Consider the following 22,459-nt stretch of genomic DNA (forward strand, 5'->3'; position numbering starts at 1 on the left):
CTCAGAGTGCCCCAGCTGGGGGGAACATGGGCACTGGACAGCAGCAGAGGGGGTCTTAGCCAGGACTAAGCCACATTTGTTTGAAAGATTGGGAGGTAAAGACATGAAAATGTAAGCAAGTTATCTGCCGAAATCTTCAGCTGAGACGTGGGGAGAGTATCTGGAAAGTGAGAGAGAGAAAGGAGGGGAGAGAGAAGGAGACATTAATTAATTGGCTCCCCCTGGTCCTTGACCACACACCCAGAGGTACCTCAGCTCCTCCTTCGCAAATAGCAGGAGGGGTAACCCCACCCACTCACACAGGAACTGTAGGGAAATGGGCTTCTCCCCTGCCTCAGCACGGGAGGGCTGGGTGGGGCAGAGGTGCAGGTGTGTGTCTTCATACATCATGACTCATGGAGAGTTCGTGGGGCTGATGCCTGGTATCCCTACTAGGGGCTGCCCCCCACAATTCCCTATTTCCCTTTATCTCAGGGGCATAGGATTGCCAGAGGTGGGGAGTTTGATTATAAATCCTTTAATGGTGTAGTGAAATGGCACAGCTGGACCAGGCAGCTGGGATCCACCCCTACCTTGCCTCAGTGTGACCTGGGGCACTGTCCTGACTCTCTCAGGATCTCTGGAAATGTTCTCTGCTCTCAACTCTTACCTTGCACATAGTGAGGTCTTCAGGCCCTGTGTCCCTGAGAACCCCCAGTACAGGAAAACTGTCATATTGGGAGGCAGGAAGATCTAGTCCCAAAGAAAATGATAACCCCAGGCTGTGTTGTTTAAAAGAGAGGTTTGGGATCGGATTCTGTGTGTCCCTTGAAAGACCAGTCGGGGTTTAATGGAAATGTCCCCTCTGACAGAACTCTCCTATGAACTGGGAATCTTCATCTGCCTACAGGAGGACATGGGCAGGCTTTGGTCTTCACCAGAGTGTCCTGAGTGGGAAGGTGGGTGAGCATCATTAGCTGATGATGGTCTGGACATGTGTCATTTGAATTCCCTAGACACAAAGAAATCCTCGCAAGATCTTCTTTCCCATCTTTCCCATGTCCTGCCTGTGCTAAAACTAATGCCCAGACTCCTAGAACAAACTCCCATCCTTAGGCTGCCCAGGGCCAGACCAGAGGTGGGATGTGCTCATATGCACATGTCTGAGCCGCATCTGGAGGTTGGCAGACTCACCCACTGGCCTTGGCCCCTGGCTGACCTTGCTGAGCCTGGCACCTGGATCAGGTCTCCTGCTACTCCGGGGTACAGACTGCACCTCTGCTCTGGCTCTCTGGCACCTCAGGGGTTCACAAGGAACAATAACAACAACGAGGGAGTGACTCTGTACTTCCCATAGTCTTTCATCCTAAAAGCTCAAAGCAGTTTACAGACCAGGACTCATCAGTCCTCTGCTCAGGTCCCAGGCATTAGGTATGGGTGAAGAGAGGACAGAGAGCTCTAGTCTTTCCATATCAGCATAGCAATGGGCCTAGGGTAGGGCAGTGAGTCACCTGGGATGAGAGAATGGGGTGGCCAATAGGTCCAGAATAAAAGTAAAATTGGACTGTGGGCTTCAGGTGAGCTCCACCCAAGGACCTCTGACCTGTGTGGCTCTGTGAGCTGCTGAAGTAAGTAAGAGAAGCCTTATGGGAAGCAGATATCCTTGGACTCCAAGATGATGCCTGTTACTGCACTCTGCTCTAGGCACCAGGAGCTTGACCTTGAGGACAGTGGCAGAATGAGGAGCATATGGAGGAAGAAGTGCTGGCCCAGAGTTAGCAGGCCTTTGCCCTGGCCTCAGAGTTGGCTTCAGAGATGGTGACACAGGCCTGCCCACTCCTTATTGCCCCTCTGCTATCTGGCCACCAGGCCGACCTGAGGGAGAGTTGATATAGGGAAGAGGGGCTTTTCATTTTTTAACTCTGGCAAAGTCTTCCGAAGCTTGAGACCTGGGCCCCATTTGAACTCCATTCTCCTAGTGTTTTCCCTCCATGTCTGAGCGGGTGGTATACCTTTCATTATTTAGTGGGAGGCAGTGGCAGCCTACCTTCCCAGCATTCCTCCAGGCTTTGCGAACTCTATTCTTCGAGAACCTTCTATTCCTCAAGGCTTCACGAACTCCAGCCACATGGTAGCTACACAAACTGCACTTTTACTCACCTTTGTGTATTCAGTTCTGCAAGTATTCATTCAGCTTCTACTATGGAATAACCCACAGTCCCCACCCTCAGGAAGCTCAGAGATAAAGATCCTTACACAACTCCCTATGACTAGAACTGAGTTTAAGGCCAGTGATAAATGTGCAGCGTGTGGTGAGGAGAGGGATTTGTTCTCCTGGGAGGAAATAGAACTTCACAGAGGAGTGACATCTGAGCTGATACTGGATGGCGACAGGAATTCACCAAGGAGAGAACAGGCCTTGCAGGAAGTGGGATCAAGTCCATGCCCAATGCACATGGGAGTTACTGAAAGCTTTCCTGCATGCCAGATTCAAAAGGTTTAGGTATATTTTTTAACCATCTGCACTTTACAGACAGGAAAATTGAGGCAGGAGAAGTTCATGACTTGCTTGCAATCAACCATGAATTAGTGGCAGAATGAGATCTTGAAATGAGGTCTGCCCCCTGCCCTGCCTCAGCCAAGCATATCCACCTGACTCCAGGCTCTTGCACATTCTATGCCCCTCATGACATATCAGCAAGAGGCAGAGGATCCCCATGGATCCACTTATTGGAGCAGGCCCTCCCCATCAGACCAACCAGTCAGGTATTTACTTCTTGGGTTCTTCAGTTGCAAAGGTGAGATACAAAGGGATACAGAAATGAGCAGATCAGGTTCCTGCCCTCACCAGAATCTGGCAAGATGACTATGGGGATCAGGTATGAACAGGAATTGTGGATGCTGACACAGGAGGGCAGCCCTGGGGCCCTGAGGCTGCACCAACAGGCAGGAGTTCCTAGGAAGATGGAAGTTACAATGATCAAATGGCCCATCCAGAAACCTAGCCCGGAGCTCGAGAGTGCAGTCAGATCTAACACTAAATTGAGTAGTTGTCTGGTCCTATGGAGTCCATTGTACAAAAGATGAATGTTTAACTTAGTGGAAACCTGATTTAAAGCACAAAGTGAAAATAGGCTTGAAATACAATGTCTTGAGCTCTAGCCCTGCAATACTAAATCAGAAATTGCGGGGGGGGGGGCATAATTGTTTTAGAAAATCCCTGAGTTGACAATGACACTTGCTGCAATTTGAGAATCACTGATTTAGGCTGGGCACAGAGACACATCCCTGTAATCCCAGCTACCCAGGAGACAGGAGGATTGAAAGTTCAAGGCTAGCTGTGGCAACCTAGAAAGACCCTGTCTCAAAATAAAATTTAAAAAGCTGGGGATGTAGCTCAGTGGTTGAGCACCCCTGGGTTCAATCCCCAGCAATGAAGGATGAAGCAAAGAGAGAGAAAGAGCACCACTGGCTGAGGTCGTAACCCCCTCTACAGATCATCCCACATAGTGCTTGAGCACGATGCCCCCAGGGGCTGCCACCTTATGGAACAAGATAGACATGGGTCCCATTCTGGTTGCAGTTCTAACCATCAGGAATGACTCAGGATGGAAGGAGAGAATACTTCCAACCCAAGCAGTCTGAGGAGGCTTCAGGAAAAGATGGGGCTGAGACAAACTTGGTGGAATGAGAAAAGACCAGGGAGAAGGTCTGGGTCCTCAAACTGAAGCGACCATTTGAGCAGAGTGTGCAGGCTGGGAACCCAGTGGGGATGAGAAATAAAGTGCAGTCCTGAGACTGTGCTGCCCAACATCGTGAACAGGAGGGAGAGACCACCGGAGCCACATGGATCTTCTGAATGTCAGGCTAGTGAGTTGACCTTCTCTGAACCTTCAGAGAGGAAGGGTTCTGAGCAGGAGGGCAGCCTTGTCAGAGCTGCCCTTTAGGCATCCTTGGCCACCCCCCAGGGTGTGGAAAGACAGGCCAGGGGAGGGCTCCATCCAAAGCCCTTTAGTCATCCCACTGGCCAGTCAGGACATGGACTGGTGGTAAATGGGTAGGTGACCACAGACTGTGTCTGTTTCACTCCCCACCTAGAAACACTTTGCAAAGAACTCTGGAGCTTTGGGCCTGGCCAGGGGTCTGTGGCTTCTGTGTATCAGACAAGACTCCATCTGAGCTGATAGTTCACTTCCCTCGCTGTATAGATGGGGAAACTGAGGCTCAGAGAGGGAAGTCCACATATAAATGTAACAAAGGGCTTGGCAGAGATGGAGAAACTGGATTTCCACCTGTCTTGTCGGATCTAATGACTTCCTACCCAGGGAGAGAGGCAGCCCCACAAGGCACCCTAGTCACTGCCCCCTCGGCTCTTGCACCTTACAATGAGGTGGGTGGAATTCCTCCTGGTCCCTTGAAGGCATTGTAGTCTCTTTCCCACCTTATCCCTAGGAAGTTGTTCTTCCCTTTGCCTGGTGTACTCTCTGCCTTCTCTGAGCCGACCCCCACTCATCCCTCAGTCCCAGCATGGGATTTGCTCCCCCTACAGCCCTCCTTGGCCCCTGGGATAAGGAGGAAGGGTCAGTGTGTCCTCTGTGCCGAGCAGCACCCCACACTGCTGTCATAGGCCCTCCCCCTCCCCCCCCCCCGTGACAGCATTGCCCTGCTAGTGAGGCTCTCCACTAGGGCCGAGGCCACACGCACAGGACCCTCAGCACTCAAATGTTCTGTGTTCTCAATCCATACCAGAGCAGGAATGAATGAAGACAGTCTCAAGCTACTTCAACTCCACATGTGGAGAGCTAGATAGCCCCTTCTCCTCTGAAGATCCACAGTTTCTTGGAAAGAAGCTTCTCTGGCTTGGCTTCCTGCCGGTCTGGGGCCCCTGAGTAGTGGGCAGTGGTAGACTGAGCAAGAATAGTCTTTCTGTGAGGTCCCCGATTTCTGTCATCTGCTCTGCTATTCCGGGACACAAGCCTGTTGGGGCTGAGTGACGAGCTGGGGAAGAGTGTTGGGTGGGAAAAGGGCTCTGAGATTAGCTGTCAGGGGCCCCACCCTCCCTGAGTGTTTGCAGCAGTCTGGATTCAGACTGCTTTAGGTGCCCTTCAGTCACAGCCCAGCCTTACGTCACTAATTCATTTGTTTAGCCTGTGATCAGTGAGGACCTACTCTGTCCAGACATCAGCAACACAGCGATACCCCCATCACATCCCCTCCCCAAGGTCCCCACAGTTTAGAAGGAAAAGAACCCAGTTTTTTCTGAGGTAAGAAGCCCCAGGAAGAGCTGGTGAAAGGCACAGGGAGTCTATGTGGGACAGAAACTGCTTCTGGCTGGGTGGATTAGAGAAGGCGGTAGCATCTGAGGAGATCTTAAGGGATTTAGATTAATAAAAGCTTCCAGTTATTAAGCTATCTCTCTGTTCCAGGCACTGTGCTAAGTTCTTGACATGAGTTGCGTCCATTTAATTCTCCCCACAATCTTAGAAGGTGGGTAGGATTGTCCCTGTTTCATAGCCAGGGAACTAAAGGCTCCGAGAGGTTAAGTAACTTGCCTAGTTATACAAGACTCTGGGCAGAGCCAGAATGCTCACCAAGGCCTGTCTGACTCTCAGTCTACAAGGCTGACCCTCTGGATTCTGCTTCCTGCGTGGGGAATGGCATTTGATGGACACCTGAACATGGAACATGGAGGAAGGTCAGAATATGCACATTTGGTCTACCTGGAATATAAGATTCTGAAAAAAGTGATAGGGGAAAATTGAGAGGGGTGTTTGAAAAGGGAACCCACTGACTGGCCTAGCAGTGTCCCCTGAGTCGCCTGACTACCACAAAGGAAAGTAGCAGCATTTCTTCTATAGACATCAGGGAATCGAAGAAAGTTCCTGAATGGCAGAAGGCATAGAGGTAAATCTGCCCGATATTCCCTGCTGGCACAGTGGTCCTGGGGTGGGAATGGTGTGACCTGAACCAGGGCCTGGCAGATGGTGGAGAGTGATGAGGGCAAGAGGCTTGGTGGAAGTAGAATGAACTTGACCTCTAAGGAAAGTCAAGAGAGAAATGGGATCGTCATAATGCCAAGGTGACTGAAAGAGGGCACCAGGAGGAAGAGCAGTTTGGGGAGAGGAGATGGAGAAACTGGATTTCCACCTGTCATGTTGGAGCTAATGACTTCCTACCCAGGGAGGGAGGCAGATCTCTGGGCTGAGTTCTTTCCAGTCCCCTCAGCCTGGCCAGCCTGGACCACAAGGACTGCATCCCACTTCCAGCCCTGCCACAGTACCTAGCCAGGGCTCTCTGTGCTTGCAGTTGGATTTGGAGGGACAGAGCCTGGTGAGCATGTGACTATTGCTTGCCTGCACCAGACCTGCTAAGGCCTTTCCCTGAGGCCCAATGATGCTTAGAAGTGTTCTATTTTTATTTTATCTTAAAAATCCACATGAACTTGACATTCTACTACATTATGTGTTTGTTTGTTTTAATACAAATGTGCTGCTTTTCCTTACTAAAGAGCTCAGTAGACCCTCCAGAAAGAGGCCCAAGACCATCCAGTGGCTTCCCACACACTCCAGTTGAGGCGCCAGTCTTGTCCCCTTCCCACTACATTCCCCAAGACTCTGAGCTTCAGAAACAACTATCTTCAGCCTGGCTGAGGAGAGAGGAAGTGCAGGTCTATTCCAAAGAGAACAGAAACTCTGGGATCCCCTCCTCAGCCCTCTGTGGGTTCCCTGAGCAAGGATTGGCCTAGCCCACCTACTTCAGACCATCTTCACACTGGGTTCTCCAGGGCCCAAGACTTTGGCCCAGAGCCCAGCTTTCCCCAGCAGGGATTGTAAGAGGGTTTGGGCAGATGGCAGTGGCCCTCCATCTCTGCTTTATCCCCAACTCTGCCCCAGCCACTGAAGAAATGATCAAGTCAGAAGCTTCCATCTCTCCTTGGAGACCTTCCTCTCTTAAACAGGCAGAGTGTGGTTTGTAGATGAGTCCATTGAGGCTGAGAGGCTAAAATGCCTACTTAAGAGCAGACAGCTGAAAAATTGGGAGCCTGAGACAAAGACCTGAATCTCCATATCCTCAGCAGCCCGGCTGTTCTGTAATGGTGCTGCATCTTCCATGTCTCATCTGTGCCAGATCTAGATATCTGTGCCTGTGTCCCAACACTGGTAGGGACCCAGGAGACTATGATATCTGAACGGTCACTGTACAACCTACCCAGCAACTGATGCTCTGCTCTGGGAGCCTATGCAGACATGGGTGCCACCCCTCACTCCCGAATCTCCACTGCTTGTGTACCTATGGCTCAGACATCAGGGGCTTGGCATCTCTGCCCCTGACTTTGGCAGAGCCCAAGAAGACCAGTGCTTCTCTCAAAATTCTGGCAGAGGGGCTGGCAGTGGTCATGGCCTTGGCTTTAGGGCCGGTGCCTTTCTTGCTCTCCTGTGGTAAAGTTGGGTGTCATTGGGTAGTGCTTCTGACTGGGCAGGCAAGGCTTTAAGGCAGGAATATTTCTGTTGGTCTTGGTGCTACTAAGTTTTGTCTCCTCATCCTCCCCCCTCCTCATCCTCCTCTCCATGCTTTCCTGATACAGTGTCTGCCTTTAGTCCTCATCCCTAGCAGTCCTGGCTCCTGTTCTCTACTTGCTACTGAAGTACCAGGCACCAGTGGCTTTCACTGATGCAGAGAAAGTGACTCTCTTTGAACCTCTTTCCCTTCTCGACCTCAGTAGAAGCCCAAAACTGAGGGCAGGGGCCATATTGTCTTGTTTGGTGCCATATCCCTGGTGCCTGATGGGCACCTGGCACATCACAGAGCCTGTTGGGTGTGGATATTTGTTGGATGGATATAAAAAGACAAGGCAATCCCAGGCACCAGGCTGGGACTCATTGGCCAAGGATCTGTGGCCCAGAGAAAGCCAAAGGCCCAGCTTGGTGCACACTCCCTCTGGGAGGCCTGTCCCAGGAGCATCAGTGGGGCGGATACCTTACTACACTTCACAGATGAGTTCCCCTGTGCCCACTTAAACCAGCTGTGTTTTTAATTTTTTTCCCTTTCTTTCTTTCTCATTTGAACTTGGAGTCTGTAATTAACCTCCAATAGGTTGCAGTCACTTTGTAGGTGAGAGAGGATTGGGGAGGGGGCTGGGCTGCAGCCCGCTGGCCCAGGACAGTGTGAGACTTTGATGCCGGGCAGGCTGGCCGAATTGTCTCCAGGTGTTGCCCTGCAAAGGGGACTGCTCAGTCTTAGTCATGAGGTGAGGATCATTAACCCTTTTAAGAGCCCGCTGCCCCTGGCCCTGGTTGCTGTGAGGGAGACAGGGCCAGGTCTTCCCGGGCCAGGTTGCCCAGCCTCGTCCTGGGCGTCTGTCTTGCTCTCAGATCTCTGCAGTCTCCGCACCCACCGCCCACTGGAGAGGAATGAGGTCAGGCCGCTGGCTGGCACGGCGGCACCTCCTGGCCTGGGGGCTGGGATGTGGGGAACAGCGCTGGTTGTTGTTCTGTGTTGCTACTTTAATGAGGTGCTTTCTGGGGATTGCCTGTCAGGCGGAGACAGACCAGATGCCCTGGTTTGGCACCAGGGGACAGAAAGCAGAAGCCACCAAATACCTTGTGGCCCACAAGCTGAGGCACAAGGGAATGTGTCCTCAGGTTTTATGGAACCTGTCACCGAGGGAAATCTTTTTGTGGAGACCTTCTTCTTATTCTGCTAAAGCTGCCAGAAGTGATCCCTGTACCCCCATGTTGCCACTCCAGAGAACCCTGGTTCTGCTGCTTAGTAAACACAGCTCCAGGAGGGTGAGAGCAGAACAAAGTAACATCTGGGCTTCCCAACCCAAGGAGTACGAGGCCTTGGTCTGAGGAGGACCTCCCATAGGCCTGCCTGAGCCATCAATTTGCCACCTGCCCCTCCACCTGCAGGAAATCAGGTGTCAGAGACAGCCAGGGGGAGGGTATTGAGAATTTCCCTCCCGCTTCTTATGCACACAGAGCTTCCTCTTGCTTTTATCTGGCAAACCTCATCTGTCCACTCTCCTGTGTGCTGGACCTTTCAGAGTCTCTCCTCTGCATAGGGAAATATGCCTGGGCCCCCAGCTCTGCTGTTCCTCCCTTTGGCCACAAAGCTGAATTGATGGAGAAGTTTATTACAGTATTGTTCATAGTAGCAAAACACTGAAGACAACTTACCAAATTCATCTGAACAATGGAATATTAGGCAGCCATTAAAATAATTTAGAGCTACATTTATTTCTAGGCTTGGAAAAATACTCTTGTAATGTGTCCACTGGGTTGGGGGGAAGTGAATCTAAAGCATGTTAGAAATGTCTTGCAGGAGATATTTGAAAATATGAACAGTGGTTTTCTCTCTGGTGGTACTTGAATTGATTTAAATGTGTTTTTCTTTGTCCTTACTTGTATTGTGTAATTTTTCTACAATAAAAGTGTATTTGTTATGTAACGAAAAAATGACAGAGGGAGACAAGCTTAATTCCTGGAGGATTGGGGATGCTTACTCTATATATGGCTAGATCATTTCTGTCTGGGACAAAGCACAGGAGCTAGCACATAGTAGGTACTCAGTAAATACACATGGTATATTTACTCATGAGGTTAAGTGCCTGCCCACTCTTGCTTCAGCTATTGTCCTGACAGATCCTATCTACCCCAGGAAGTCTGTTCTGCTTGGTTCAGCTCTGGCCTCAAGACACTCTTGGGACCTGTTAGGATGCCCACACACTAACATGGCTTTCTGGGCCCTGGGCTGTAAGAAAGACTTGAGAATCCCAGACCTAAATGAGAGAAGGTACCCAGGCTGGGGACTGGAGCTAAACCAGGTGCCCAAGGTCTGCTGTGTGACTAGCGTCTGAGCCTTGTCCCAGATGACCCCAGGGGTTGGTACTTGATCCAATGGCTGGAAGCCACAGGGGGAGAGGTGATGGTGGCTCAGATTAAGAAAGAGCTTAAAGTGCAGACAGTAAGATCAGGTCATTCCTCAATTTGTAAGCTACTAATGCCTTCCCATCACACCTACAGAACAAATCCAGGGCCACCGTGGGGAGGTCACCCCAGTCCTTGCTGCAAATGTCTGTCAGGGCACTGGGCCCAGGAGTAAGGGTGTGGAGGTCCCCTGGGCATTGTTCCAAGGGCCATCTGGTTTGTGTTCTCTGTTCTGCCCTCTTAGCCACTGTCATTGCCTCCCCAAGGAACTTGGCTGAAAAAAAAAAATCTACAATGTTTACCTGCTTTAGCTTTCAGGTGGTCCTTCTGAGGAAACTTTAAGAGCTATAAAAGAAAACTCTTTGCAAAGAACATGGCATGATTCAAAGAAAAATAAATAAATAAACAAAAGAATACTGCATGATTTAAATGTATGATTATTTTTGTCATCCTTTGATCAGTGCTGTCCAATAGAAATAAAATGTAATCTGCATGTGTAATTTAAAATTTTCTGGTAAGCATGTAAAAAGTTTTTTTGTTTGTTTGTTTGTTTGTTTGTTTGTTTGTTTTAAAAAAGCAAATCCAGACTTCTCATCCTGCCTTTCACAATCCTATGGAACTTGGGTCCCGTCTACCTCTCCACACTCCCCTCATCCCACCCTCACCTTTCATCCTCCTCCAGCCACATAGGCCTCTGTTAGACCCCTGAACTCACCAAGCTCATTCCTACCTTAGAGCCTTTATCCAGCTGATTATGGCTTCTCACTTACTGTTGAGTATCTATGCCCCTCATGCAAAGTCAGGTTCCCCAGGAGCAGGACACATACCTGTCTTGTTCAGTACTATATACCCATCACCAGAAGAGTGCCTGGCATGGGGTCGGTTGATTAGAAAGTATTAAATGAATGAATGGAGCCAAACCAGGTGTCCCTAGTGGGCAGGCACTTACACTCTTGAGTAAATATACCATATGTACTTACTGAGTGCCTACTGTGTGCTAGGTCCTGTGCTTTCTCCCAGACTGAAACGATCTAGATATATATGGAGTAATCATCTCCAACTCTCCAGGAACACCCAGATAGGGTTGTTCTGAAGCGAGTGAACTATCAAGAAGTGACTGTTGAGTCACACAGGGTCCTCACGAGGTTGGGTGGGCTCCTTATGATCTGAAATGCAATCCTGTGTTTTCCATGGGGTCAGAGAATGACTTTGGAGCCCCCAATTCCTCCGGCCCTCTGAATGAGGATCATGTCGCTGCCCATCTCTGTGTGATACACCCCCAGCCCATCACCACAACCACTAAGCAGTGGCCGCTGGCTCAGTGCACAGTCTTACACCAGAACTCAGTCAGGAAATGAGGTGGCAGAGTGAGCACTGCTCCTTCCACCAGGTGTCACCCTCCCCCTCCCCTATCTGGCTGGAAGTGAGGTAGCCCATGGTGGTTGGGACAGGGGATTCCCTGCTGTCAGAATTGTAAGAAAGGTCAACACACTTTCGAACCTGTGAAGAGCTCTCTGTGCCCCAGTTCACAAAAAGGAGCAGGGGGTTAGCTAGAGGTCACCCTAGACCATGAATTTAGATTACCAGGTTAAAAAACAGAATTTGGAGCAAAGCCAGCTGCCCAGATGTGTTGTCAGTCGCCAGTTGTTGAGCTGTACACTTACAACATGTGCACTTTTCTATGAGAAAGACACCCGGGAGCCTGTTAAAATCACCCGCCTGACTATCCTCACGGGTTCTGCTTTAGAATGCTCTGGATATGCCCCGGGCATCCACTGAAGTTTTGAAGCTCCCATGTGATTCACATCAGCATCTGGGTTTAAGCACTGAGATAAGGCGTGTCTGGGAACTCTGTAGTAGATGTAAGAGGGCAGGGTGCAGGGAAGGGAAGGGTGCTGAGGCAGGACTCCAGTCTCACCTAGAAAAATGAAGTGTCTGAAAATCCAACAGATTGGTAGATTCATCGCTCATAAAATGTCTGGGTGAAAAAAATAAAAGAAAGATAAAAAACAAACAAAACAAAAGCTAGCATTTTAAAATGTGAGAAGCAGGTGACTTCGGCGGGGTGGGGGGGGGGGTTGGAATATTGTAGCCCAAAGGTTAATAGCCTTAATATTTCTAAAGAGCTCTTAGAAATCAATAAAAAGATGAGCACTCAATAGAAAAACAGACTGCAGACATGAACAGGCAATTCCAGAAGAAGCAATACAATGGACCAATACACTTATGAAAAATGTTCAGCCTCATCAGTAATCAAATAAATGCAAATTACAACAACAAAGAGACGTTATCTTTTGCTTAGCTAATTGGCAGAGATGAAAGATATGATAATACCTCCTGGTGGTGAGGCTGTGGAAAAACAGGCCCGGTCATTCACTGGGGGAGTGCAGACTGGAGCAGCGTTTCCAGAGGGCAATTTGGCAGTTCATGAAGCTGAAAAGACTATATACCCTTAGACGCAGCAAGCCACTTTTAGGAAGGTGGCCTTAGGAAAGAATTGTGGATAATAACAATAATAACAGCTGACCTTTACTGAATGCTCTGGGCATGCCAGGCTGTGTGTGCATTGTCTTCTACTCCTCACAGCCATCATCCCATGAGGTAGGAGCTATTATTTATTACCTGTATTTTATAGATGAGGAAACTGAGGTGTAGAAGTAATAAGTCAATGACCTAAGGACACAAAACTAATGAGTAGCAACACCTGGATTGGAACACAGGCAGTGTGGGTCCACTCTTACAGCTGTGTCCGTTGGTCGAGCAAGGAGATGAAGCCACAAGGATGTTCCTCTGGGGATATTGGTGGTGGGAGGTGAGGACATGTTGACTGCCTGACAACAGGATTCAGTTGCATAAATTTTGATACAGCTGCACAGGAATATTATGCAAGGATGAAAAATGATTTGGTGGAAATATGTGTGTGAGTTCCAGGGTTTTATTTTTTCATATATGCTTAGGAGATCTCTGAAAGGATATCAAAGGAACTGGTAAAATTAGTTGCCTCCTGGAAGGGCAACTGAATATCTACTCTGAACCTAGAGGGGCGGGGTATGGCTCAGTTTTAGATACTCTCTTACAGTTCTTAAATTTTGAATTGTGAATATATTATCTATTAAAATATATATTATGTCTATAAATATATGCACAGAGAAGTTATGTTACAGAACTTGTTCCACATAATTTTATTTCCTTGAAATGCTGTTAAGGGATCCAAGAAAAAAGTTTCAAGTTCCTTACTGAGATAATCTCACTGAAGTCAATAAAGACACTTCATTAGCCAAGTTCATCCCATGTTCCTCACAGAACATTTTTTCTCAAGTAATGTCTATTTTCATCTCTTCAGATACTTGTGTCTCATAGAATTCAGTTTGGTAAATGTTATTATTAGTATTTAACAGCAAGGTGAAAGGATTACATTGTTTTCTTAAATGAGAGAAATGTGTTATTGGTCCTGATACCATTTTGTTTAAAATTGTATGTGTGTGTGTGTGTGTGTGTGTGTGTGTGTGTGTGTGTGTGTTCATTCTGAGTACTGGGATAATGGATGATTTTGTTTACTTCTTTTTACTCGACTGTTTTTTAATTTTCTAAAATGAACAAAATTATTTCACAAGAATCATTGCTTAAGCCATTCTTTTTTGTGGTATTGGGTGTTGAACCCAGGTCCTCACACACCCTAGGCAAGCGCTCTAGGCTATACCACTGAACTATGTCCCCTGCCCTAAGGAACATATTTTTAAATGTTTTCTTTTGAAGTTCCCTCTGGCCCTGGCACCTCATGCCCATTGACTTCGTACTGACAAGCAACAGCTCAGGGTTAAGTTCAAGGAGGTGCCTCCTACCTCTCACCGGCCCTGTCTGCCTGCCTTCCTCCAGAACCAACTCTGGCCCTTTGTCAGAGCTCTGAGCTACCAAGAAAAGGACCAATGACCTAGACAGGGCCAATCAGTCTCCAGACACTTCCTGGCCCTCGAAGACCCTCCCTTCTGCTATTGAAAAAATTTGAACCAGGGTCTCCAATCCTCAAAGAGAGATGAGGCTGCAAAAGTCGACACTAGCCTGCTCCCAGCCCGGCGCATCACAGATTCAGACACCGAGGCTTTGGTTCCAACTCTGTGACTTCCTAGCTATGTGGCTTTGGGTCAAGTTTCTGAACCTCTGAGTCTCCTCTTTACCATCAATGTCAGTATGACACTTGTCTCACAGAGCTCAGGGACCAAATAAGAGTATGCACGGAAGTGCTGCGTGTCCTATAAAGGGCGACACTGATAGAATTTGTTATGTATCTCTGCAGGGAGCACTGGCTGGCTTGCCCTCACCTACCTCAGAGCAGGGCACCTTTTTTCCCAGTTTTATTTTTAAGGCAGTAGGGAGAGGAGCAAGGAGGCAAACCACTGGGCATGTGGAAACAGAATGTGTTTAAGAATAAGGGGGATTGGTGGCTCAGTGGTAGAGCGCTTGCCTAGCATGTGTGAGGCACTGGGTTCAATTCTCAGCACCACATAAAAAAATAAAATAAAGATAGTGTGTCCAACTACAACTAAAATACATATTTAAAGAAAAAAAAAAGGATAATGGGGGAAGCCTCTCAGCTTGGTGCTTATGGCTTTGCATCCTCGGTCGACCTGTGCCCACCAGCACAGTCCATGCCTAGTCACCCCACTCCTCCTTACCCATTTGCCAGCCCGTCCCAGTGGACCACACAGGATCTCCCACAGTGCTGCCTCTGCCAGACTTCCCTCTCCACATCTTCCAAAGCTCTTAGCTTAGGGAACCCCATTCCCAGCACAAGGATGACTCCTCTGGGCTCCATTGTTATCAGATTACCAAGACCCATGCTGTGATAGCAAAACCAGGTTCCTCGGCTAGGCTGGACTTCCTGCGAGTGCTAGCCAAGTCTGTCATCTTGGCCTGCCTGTGTCCTCTGGGACAGACTTAGGGCTTAGGGACAGTAGAGATCATGAGCCCTGGGGCCATGATCTGGGTTGAACCCCAGTCCTTAGGGAAGTGACTTTACCCTTCTGAACCTCAGTTTTCCCATGTACAAATGGGTTTAAATACTTCAGTAAGCTCATGGGGTTATTGTGAAGATTTTATAAGCTCACATAAAGCTCTTAGTACCATCCCAAGTATGAAGGAAGCCGATCTCACTGCAGACTCTAAATGCAGGCAAATTGAGCTAAGCAATGACAGCAGGAGGGGTGACTTCCAGGCTCACCCTCCCCTCCCAGTCCGAGCCCCCGTCGGGAGCCCTTAACTGCTTATGCTTGGTGCTGCCTCCACCGCCACCACACTCACATGCTTGCCTTGTACCCCACAGCTACCCGGCCCAAGCTGAAGAAGATGAAGAGCCAAACAGGACAGGTGGGCGAGAAGCAGTCCCTGAAGTGTGAGGCAGCAGCCGGGAACCCCCAGCCCTCCTACCGCTGGTTCAAGGATGGCAAGGAGCTCAACCGCAGCCGAGACATCCGCATCAAATATGGCAATGGCAGGTGAGCAACATCAGCCCCACCCTCTGTCCCCTCCTTCTAAGTAGGAGGAGCTGAGCTGGCGGAGCTCAGGGATGTGCCCCAGACCCAGCATGGAGCCAGTCCCAGCCCCTCTCTCTGTTCCCCTTCCTTGCCACCCCCAGCCCCTCTCCTCGCAGTCTGGGTGGGCCCTTCTGGTGATGCTGAGTGGGTGAATTGCACACCGCAGACAAGAATTAAGCAACCAATGTCTCTGGATGGTTGGAGGCAATTTGATTGTCAAGGTCAGCTTTAAATGTAGAAGTCCTTGCTTATCCCAAAAATTTCTCAAAAGACACAGCACAGTGTCCAAAAGCCCCCAAATCTGGTAATTTGGGGTGAAAGGCCCTGCTTCCAGAAAGCCTGTGGGAGGTCACACAAGATGAGTGGCTGGTCTCTAAGCTCAGCTAGCTATCCCTTGTCAGAGAGCTTGGTAAGGAGAAAGGGTTTGAATGGTGTGAGGGGAGTCTGAGCCTCCTATGATATAAGAATTTTCTTTAATCTTCCATCAGCGCTCCAGGGGATGGCCTCAGAAGCTCCCCAAGTATCAGGTGGGATTTAGTTTCTCATCCTTCTTGGGTTGGTCAGTCAGGGGACCAGTCAGTTGGTCAGTTTGGGCACCAAGGGAGCCAGAATTCCATGAGCAGCCCCCTCGTCTTTAAACGGATTTTCCGCCTGACTGCTCTGTCAACCCTCTTAGCTAAGGAACACCCCAGCCTTCTCTGCCCCCACCTGCAGAGGAGCTTGTAACTACTCCCTTCCTGGCTGTCATTTTTCTCCTCAACCCCGACCACATGCAAATGAAAAGGATTTTAGAGAAAGTGATGGAAGGAAAGCCTGGGCTCAGGCCACACCTGGTTTGCTGTGTGGCCTGGTGTGCTTGCGTCCTCTGGGTCTCAGTGTTGGGAACCTGTGCAAGAGGTGGGAAGGGGACCACCAGATAGGCTCTGACTGTCCCATTCTCTGACTCTCCTTCCAAGAATAGAGGCAAAGATAGAACTGGTCACCTCAGAAAGTGGCCTAGGCAGAAAAGCATTTTAAAGATTGTCCAACCTGGCCCACAATAGAAAGTGATGGAAAGAAAGCCTGGGCTCAGGCCATACCTGATGTAATTGAAGAGAGGTTTGGTTTAGATCAAAGGTTTCTGTCTGACAGAATGTCACTTCCTAAGAAAACTGTGGTGGCTAGGGGAGGGGTGGAGGGTGTTCCCGTGTGTCCCCAGTCTACAGTGTTGTCAAGAAATTCAGGCCACCCACTAGCTCACCTGAGGTCACCCCACCCTCTGCCCACTGCCAAGAGTGACTCCAAGCTAGAGAGGAGAATGAACAGACGTCTTGAAGCTGGAGCTGGTAGGACCCTGTCTCCCTCTCATCCTCTCTGTCTAGAAAATGGCCTCTCCCCTACTTCACTGAGAGCAGAAGTCAAGAGAGTGCTCATCCTCACCCTCCACATTACTCCCAAGCTCACCCCCCACTGCTCATCCCCAGACCCTCTACCTGACCCCACCCCATGCTGGCCCCAGGCTCCCTTGAGCACATGCACACTTGCCCTGGCCCCACCAGCTGCCTCCTCTCTCTGGTAACTTCAGCCTTTCTGTCCCTGCAAACTCACTACTGTCACTTCTCTTCTGAAGGCTTTCCTGCTGGGGTGCTGTCTCCTCATCCTCCTCCAACGGTTGCCCCGTCTCTCTTTTTCCCTCCACCACCGAGAACAGTCGCCGTCCTGCTGGAGTCTGACTTCTCCGTGTGTCCCCAGCATGGCCAAGGCCCTTGAGAGACCCCACTGACCTCTGGGCTCCCTAACCCCGGCCTCCTGACACAGGCCATCTGCTCCCTTCACCCTGTGGGCTCCCTCTGTTCCTCCTGGGAGTCTGACCACTGAGCTGCCATGATGCTGGCTTTCCTGTATGTTGGGCTTCTCTCCCCCACCTCTCCCTCTGGAGACAGAGGCCCCAAGCCTCCATCTCCAGGCTTGATGGCTTTTTCTCAAGAGTTCCAGACCCAGGCCACCAGCTCAGCATTAGACACCCCCTCTGAGTCACCTACAGGTGTTTCAATTCCAAATGCCCCAAGCCAGCCTCGCTAACCTGGCCTCTCCAGCCCAGCCTCTGCTTCCTGTGCTCCCTCTCAGCTGTGCGCACCCAGTCTGCTTGCTGCCCATCAGCTGCCCCCTTTGCCATCCCTGCAGGAAGTCTAGATCTCTGGTGGGGGACGCCCTCTTCCCTGCCTGTGCATTTCTTTCCTGGCTTCTCTGCCTCCAGCTGCTTTTCGGCCACTCTCCACCCTCTGGGCTGCAGGCCTGCTGTGAAATCACTGCTGTGTGCCATGTGCACACCTTATCCGCTATGTGCCAGGCACCCTGCTAGAGGCTTGGGATATACTGGTGAATGAAACAACCGTGGCCCCTGCCCACAGGAGTCTCTAGTCCAGCTTCCAGTGTAGACCCAGGTAAAATCTCCTTCCTTTCTTCATGAAAAAAAAAATGGGCCTTAAACACCCAGTTTTGGAGGTCCACAGACCCCTGTGAGTGCCTACAGGAGATGATCTTTAACAGGAACACCTGTGATTGCTCATTTGTTACTTCCCGGATCAGGAGAACCTGCAACATGCTAGGTACAGCCTTAAGGCTCTTCAGAGCCTTCTGTCTGCACATCACTATCCCCCTGTTTCCTGACCCACTGCTCTCCTGACCCCTGGTCTTTACTTTCATGACACTGGTCTGTTCCCTATGCTTGTCTCTTCATCCCTGGTAAAGTTCTCCAAGGTCCAGCTTAAATGTCATGTCTCAGGGACATGTGCCCAAGCCCTCCAATTCTTGTCTCTTCCAACAGTGCCTTAAATACGGCTCCATTGCATTGTGGAGGGATCTGTCACTGCTAATGTGAGAGAGACTCAAAGACTAGCCCCCCTTCACCCATTCTCCCCTGTGGACCTGATGCAGATCTAAGTTCAGTGTTGAATTGATGAGAATCCTGCTCGGTCTCACCTCCTGGGCGTAGGACCCACTGTGGTTGGGCAGGAGGCCTTTGGGTTGCTCACCCTCTGAACCTGATGCTTCCTGGGTAAGCCTCAGTTTCATCTGACAAATGGGTGACCCAGTCCAGCCTGGTGAGGTCTTCCCCTGCGTATAGTAGGCCCCAGAGTCTGAAGTGTGCCCCGAGCCCCTACCTGTCAGAGCCTTATCCTTTGTGCTATTCTGAACAATCCTTGAGTCACCTGCCCTGCCTCTAGGATCCCAGAAGTGAGTCGCAAGTGGTGGAAAAGTGCACTTTAATTGGGAACTTCTGATTTCCTGTTACCAAGGGCTCCTCAGGAGGATTCTGATATTGCTGCTGCCACCTCTGCACGCTACCCAGCCCCCTACTATACACATCTTACCTAGCATAGGGGCCAGGGACAGGAGGCTTCTTTCTGGAAAGCCCTTCTCTGTCCTCCCGGCCTGCCCTGCAGTAGCCTCCACAGCCCTCCTCGCATATGCTCCACCTGCCCAGGCTATGCTCCGTCTTGGTGTCTCTGTTGGCCTGCAGAGACCTCCTCCCCATTGGTACTGTCTGTCTCTGTGCCACCACACTGCAGTATCTGACCCAGCCTTCCTGTGCCAGGAAAAAACTGCCCCCTCAAGCCCTGGGCGCAGGGCCCTCCCCTGCAGAACCGCGTGTTCCCTTATTTATGAGGGGCAGGCTAGAACAGGCCCCTCGGGCTGGCAGGGGGGAGGCGCTGAGGAAAATGTGCAGCCGCCCAGATCCCATTCCTGCCAGCAGAGAACCAGCTGGGGAGGGTGGGGATGGGCACCCTTCTCGGGGCAGACCTGGGTCAGCACGGTGATGGGGCACCAGGAACAGATAGCATCCTACTGCCGGGAAAGCCAGAGAGACTGTGAGTCCTTAGGGACGGCAGCTGGAGCTCACAGCAAGGACAGAGTATAGTGGTCCCAGCAACTGCCAGGCCTGGGAGACCCACCGAGCCCTCCTTCTCATCCCACCCAGAGTCTCTGTGTCTCTGGAGCCCACCTCCCTGAGAGCCATGTGTCCCCAGTAAACCAAGATGCCTGCAGCTGGCAAACCCGGAGAGTTGTTATCACCTCTTTTTCATTCCTCTCAGGGGCAGGGCTCTCCCGGAACCCTTCCTTCAAGTTCCAGCTTTCCCCCCTTCAAATGCCCTGAGCCTCACTCGGCCTTGTCCTGCTACATATGATGTCATGCAAGGGAAACTCCCTTGAATGTGACTGTGAGTGACAAAGAGGGTCTGGCTCTTAGTCCCCTCAGTGATCCCTGCCCTCCTTGTCCAGTGCCTGGAAGTGAGAGCAGCCTCGTCCCAGGGAAGCTGGGCTCTGTGGTGTCTAATTAGGCTAGAGCAGGGAAGGAGAAGCCTTCTCAGTCAGAGGGGCCTCCGGGGCTCTACTTAATGAAGGGAACAAACTTTAATTGACAGAAGAGGGTTGTGGACAGGCACCAGGCCAAGGAGACAAAGACTTGCTCGAGCCAGGAAGGGTAGGGTATAGTCCAGCAGCTGTCACCACACTAGTGAGGACATCATCACAGCAATAGGCTCTGTTGACAAGACAGCTTTGCAGCACCTTCGTTTGGGAGTCTTGGGGTGAGGACATCTGAGAAGAGGTCTACCTTCAGAAGAAAAGCAAGTCCAGGAAAGAGGTCCCTAAAAGCATAGGCCAAGGTAGGGACTGTGGGCCAGTTTGCATCTCTATGGGCAAGCCTCTCTGTTCACCTGCCCTTGCCCTCCTTACCCCAACAGTGTCCTGGCTCTGTTTTGGTCCCTGGGGTGGGGCAGTGACAGCTCTACTACACCCTGTCCCATGAGCCATTATCCCTCCAATCCACTACAAATATTCTGGGAATCTGTGTTTTTTGTTTATTTGTTTGTTTTGTTTTTTAACCAATCACTAAAAAGAAGAGGAGACGACATCATGTAAAGACATTTCCATGCTACTTCTTGCTTCCCCCTGGGGTCCAGGTTGGGACCTGGGCTTTTTTCAGAGCTCTTGCTAGCCCCTGAGAATACTGGGGCAGAGGGAAGAATGGGAACTGGGAACAGACACTTGCAGAGCCTAGGCATGCTGGGATAGGTGCAGGGAAGCTCTGAGAAGGGAGGAGAGGTTTGACCAGAACTTCAGAAAGAGGGGACCCAGGGCTAGGTACACTGCAGTCACAGCACTAGGGGCGGGGCATGCAGGGACTGGATGAAGAAGGGGCCTAGCCCCAACTTCAGATGCCCAAGATGCTGCATGTCTCCACTAGCTACAGCACCTCTGCCATTACCTTGCTGGGTGACCTTGGGCAAGTCAGGAAGCCCTCTAGGATTTAGCTTTCCCATCTATAGGAAGAGACACCCAGTTCAGCCCTGGGATCAAGTCCAAGATCTTTTTGTTGCTTGAAGTACAAGTTCCTGGCACACAAAGGCACTCAGTAAGCATTTGTCAAATGAATTAATAAATGAAACAAAAGCTCCTTGGAGAGGTCACAGAGTGCCCCTTAGTGGCAGGGCTGATTGGAAGGCAGGAGAGAACCACAGGTTTGGACTGGGATCTGGGCACAGTTGTCAACTGATCCTCTCAGAATGGTGGCTCTCCCAGGTACCTGGGTGTCTGAGTCCACTTTCCACTGCTATAACGGAGGGCCACAGACTGGGTAACTTATGAGCAATAGAAGTGTTATTTGCTCACAGTTCTAGAGGAGTCAAAAATTCAGAAGTTACATCTGGTAATGGCCTTCTTGCTTCACCGTAACACGACAGAAGGCGTCACATGGTGAGAGAGGATGAGTGGACTCAACTTGCTTTTATAACAAACCCATTCCCACGAAATCAACGTTAAGCCACTCATGATGGAGCACTTGTGACATTAACCCCCCATTAGGCCCCACCTCCCCACACCATCGCTTTGGGGATTAATGAGCTTTGGGAACACATTTAAACCATTGCTCTGGGAATGGGTCCTACGTATCCAGTGTGACAAGCAGCCATTTCTAAGGAAGGTTAAAGCTGCTGAGAATGAAGATGTAGCCATGTGACTTCCTAAGGGGCCTGGCTCTCTGCCCCCAGAAAAATGTTACAAAAAAGGCCCAGCCTTGGGAAAATAGACGTGAGAATTCATAGATTTAGAACATGTGTGTAGCCATTAGCCCCAGCCTGGTTTGTCCTGAGGGCCCCAGTCTGCCTCCAGTTCCAGGGCTTCAGCATTCCTTCTGGACCCCAGGAACGGCCAGCCTGAGGGTATCTACTTTCCAGCCAACCTGCAAGGCCACTGTGGGTCTGTGGGGAGAGGTGACTGTCGGAGGACTGCTGGGGAGCATCGTCGCCGCCTCCCCCCAGCTCACGCCTCTCCCCCTCTTTTCCCCCTCCCTAACCAGAAAGAACTCACGACTACAGTTCAACAAGGTGAAGGTTGAGGACGCTGGGGAGTATGTTTGCGAGGCTGAGAACATCCTGGGGAAGGACACCGTCCGGGGCCGGCTCTACGTCAACAGCGGTAGGTGGCCCCTTGAGGATGGGAAGGGTCCCTGAGGGCTTTGGCAGGGTGGATCAGTTGCCCCCCAGCCTTCAGGAGGCCCACACATGCTCCATCCTGCACTCAACTCCCCTCCCTTCTGCCACGGCCATATCAAACCCCAGATCTCAGCCGATTCAGAGAAATGCAGTCGAAGCATAAATGTTTAGCTTTGTTATCTGGGGCTGGAAGAGCCGCCAACTCTCATTTTAAATACCCTGAAAACTAAATATTTTGAAATCAAGAGGTGGGGGTGGAGGGAAGAATATTTTTAGAAGGCAATTATGGAAGGCTGGGTTGCCCAGAGCGGGGCTGGGGGAGAGGCAGGCCCCGGGCGCTGCCAGCTGCTTGCCTGTGGATGCTGCTTTGCGGGCACCTGAGTGCAGGAGGTCATCTCCACGGGGCCAGGGCAGGAGGACTGAGGGCTTGGATCCCCTGAGATAGCCTCTTTGGAGATGGCAGATTCTCCCACCAGACATCCTCTCTCCTCCAAGACTACACAGTCAGGACCTCACAGTGCTCCTGAGCTTCTCTCTGCAGTGG

The 22,459-nt window shown here is 50.5% G+C and overlaps 1 protein-coding gene across 2 annotated transcripts in view; it reads left to right on the plus strand.

Annotated features, from left to right (window-relative positions):
• Positions 1-22,459, plus strand: part of NRG2 (neuregulin 2) — a 189,910-nt gene that overhangs the window by 137,342 nt on the left and 30,109 nt on the right. For both annotated transcript variants that reach the window (XM_081282436.1, XM_081282437.1), the window contains exons 2-3: positions 15,229-15,400; positions 21,780-21,898. In XM_081282436.1, the coding sequence (XP_081138562.1) occupies positions 15,229-15,400; positions 21,780-21,898 (291 nt within the window). The remainder of the gene's footprint in view (positions 1-15,228; positions 15,401-21,779; positions 21,899-22,459) is intronic.

Source organism: Spermophilus citellus, assembly GCF_964194105.1.
Source record: "Spermophilus citellus genome assembly, chromosome: 1".
NCBI lineage: Eukaryota > Metazoa > Chordata > Mammalia > Rodentia > Sciuridae > Spermophilus > Spermophilus citellus.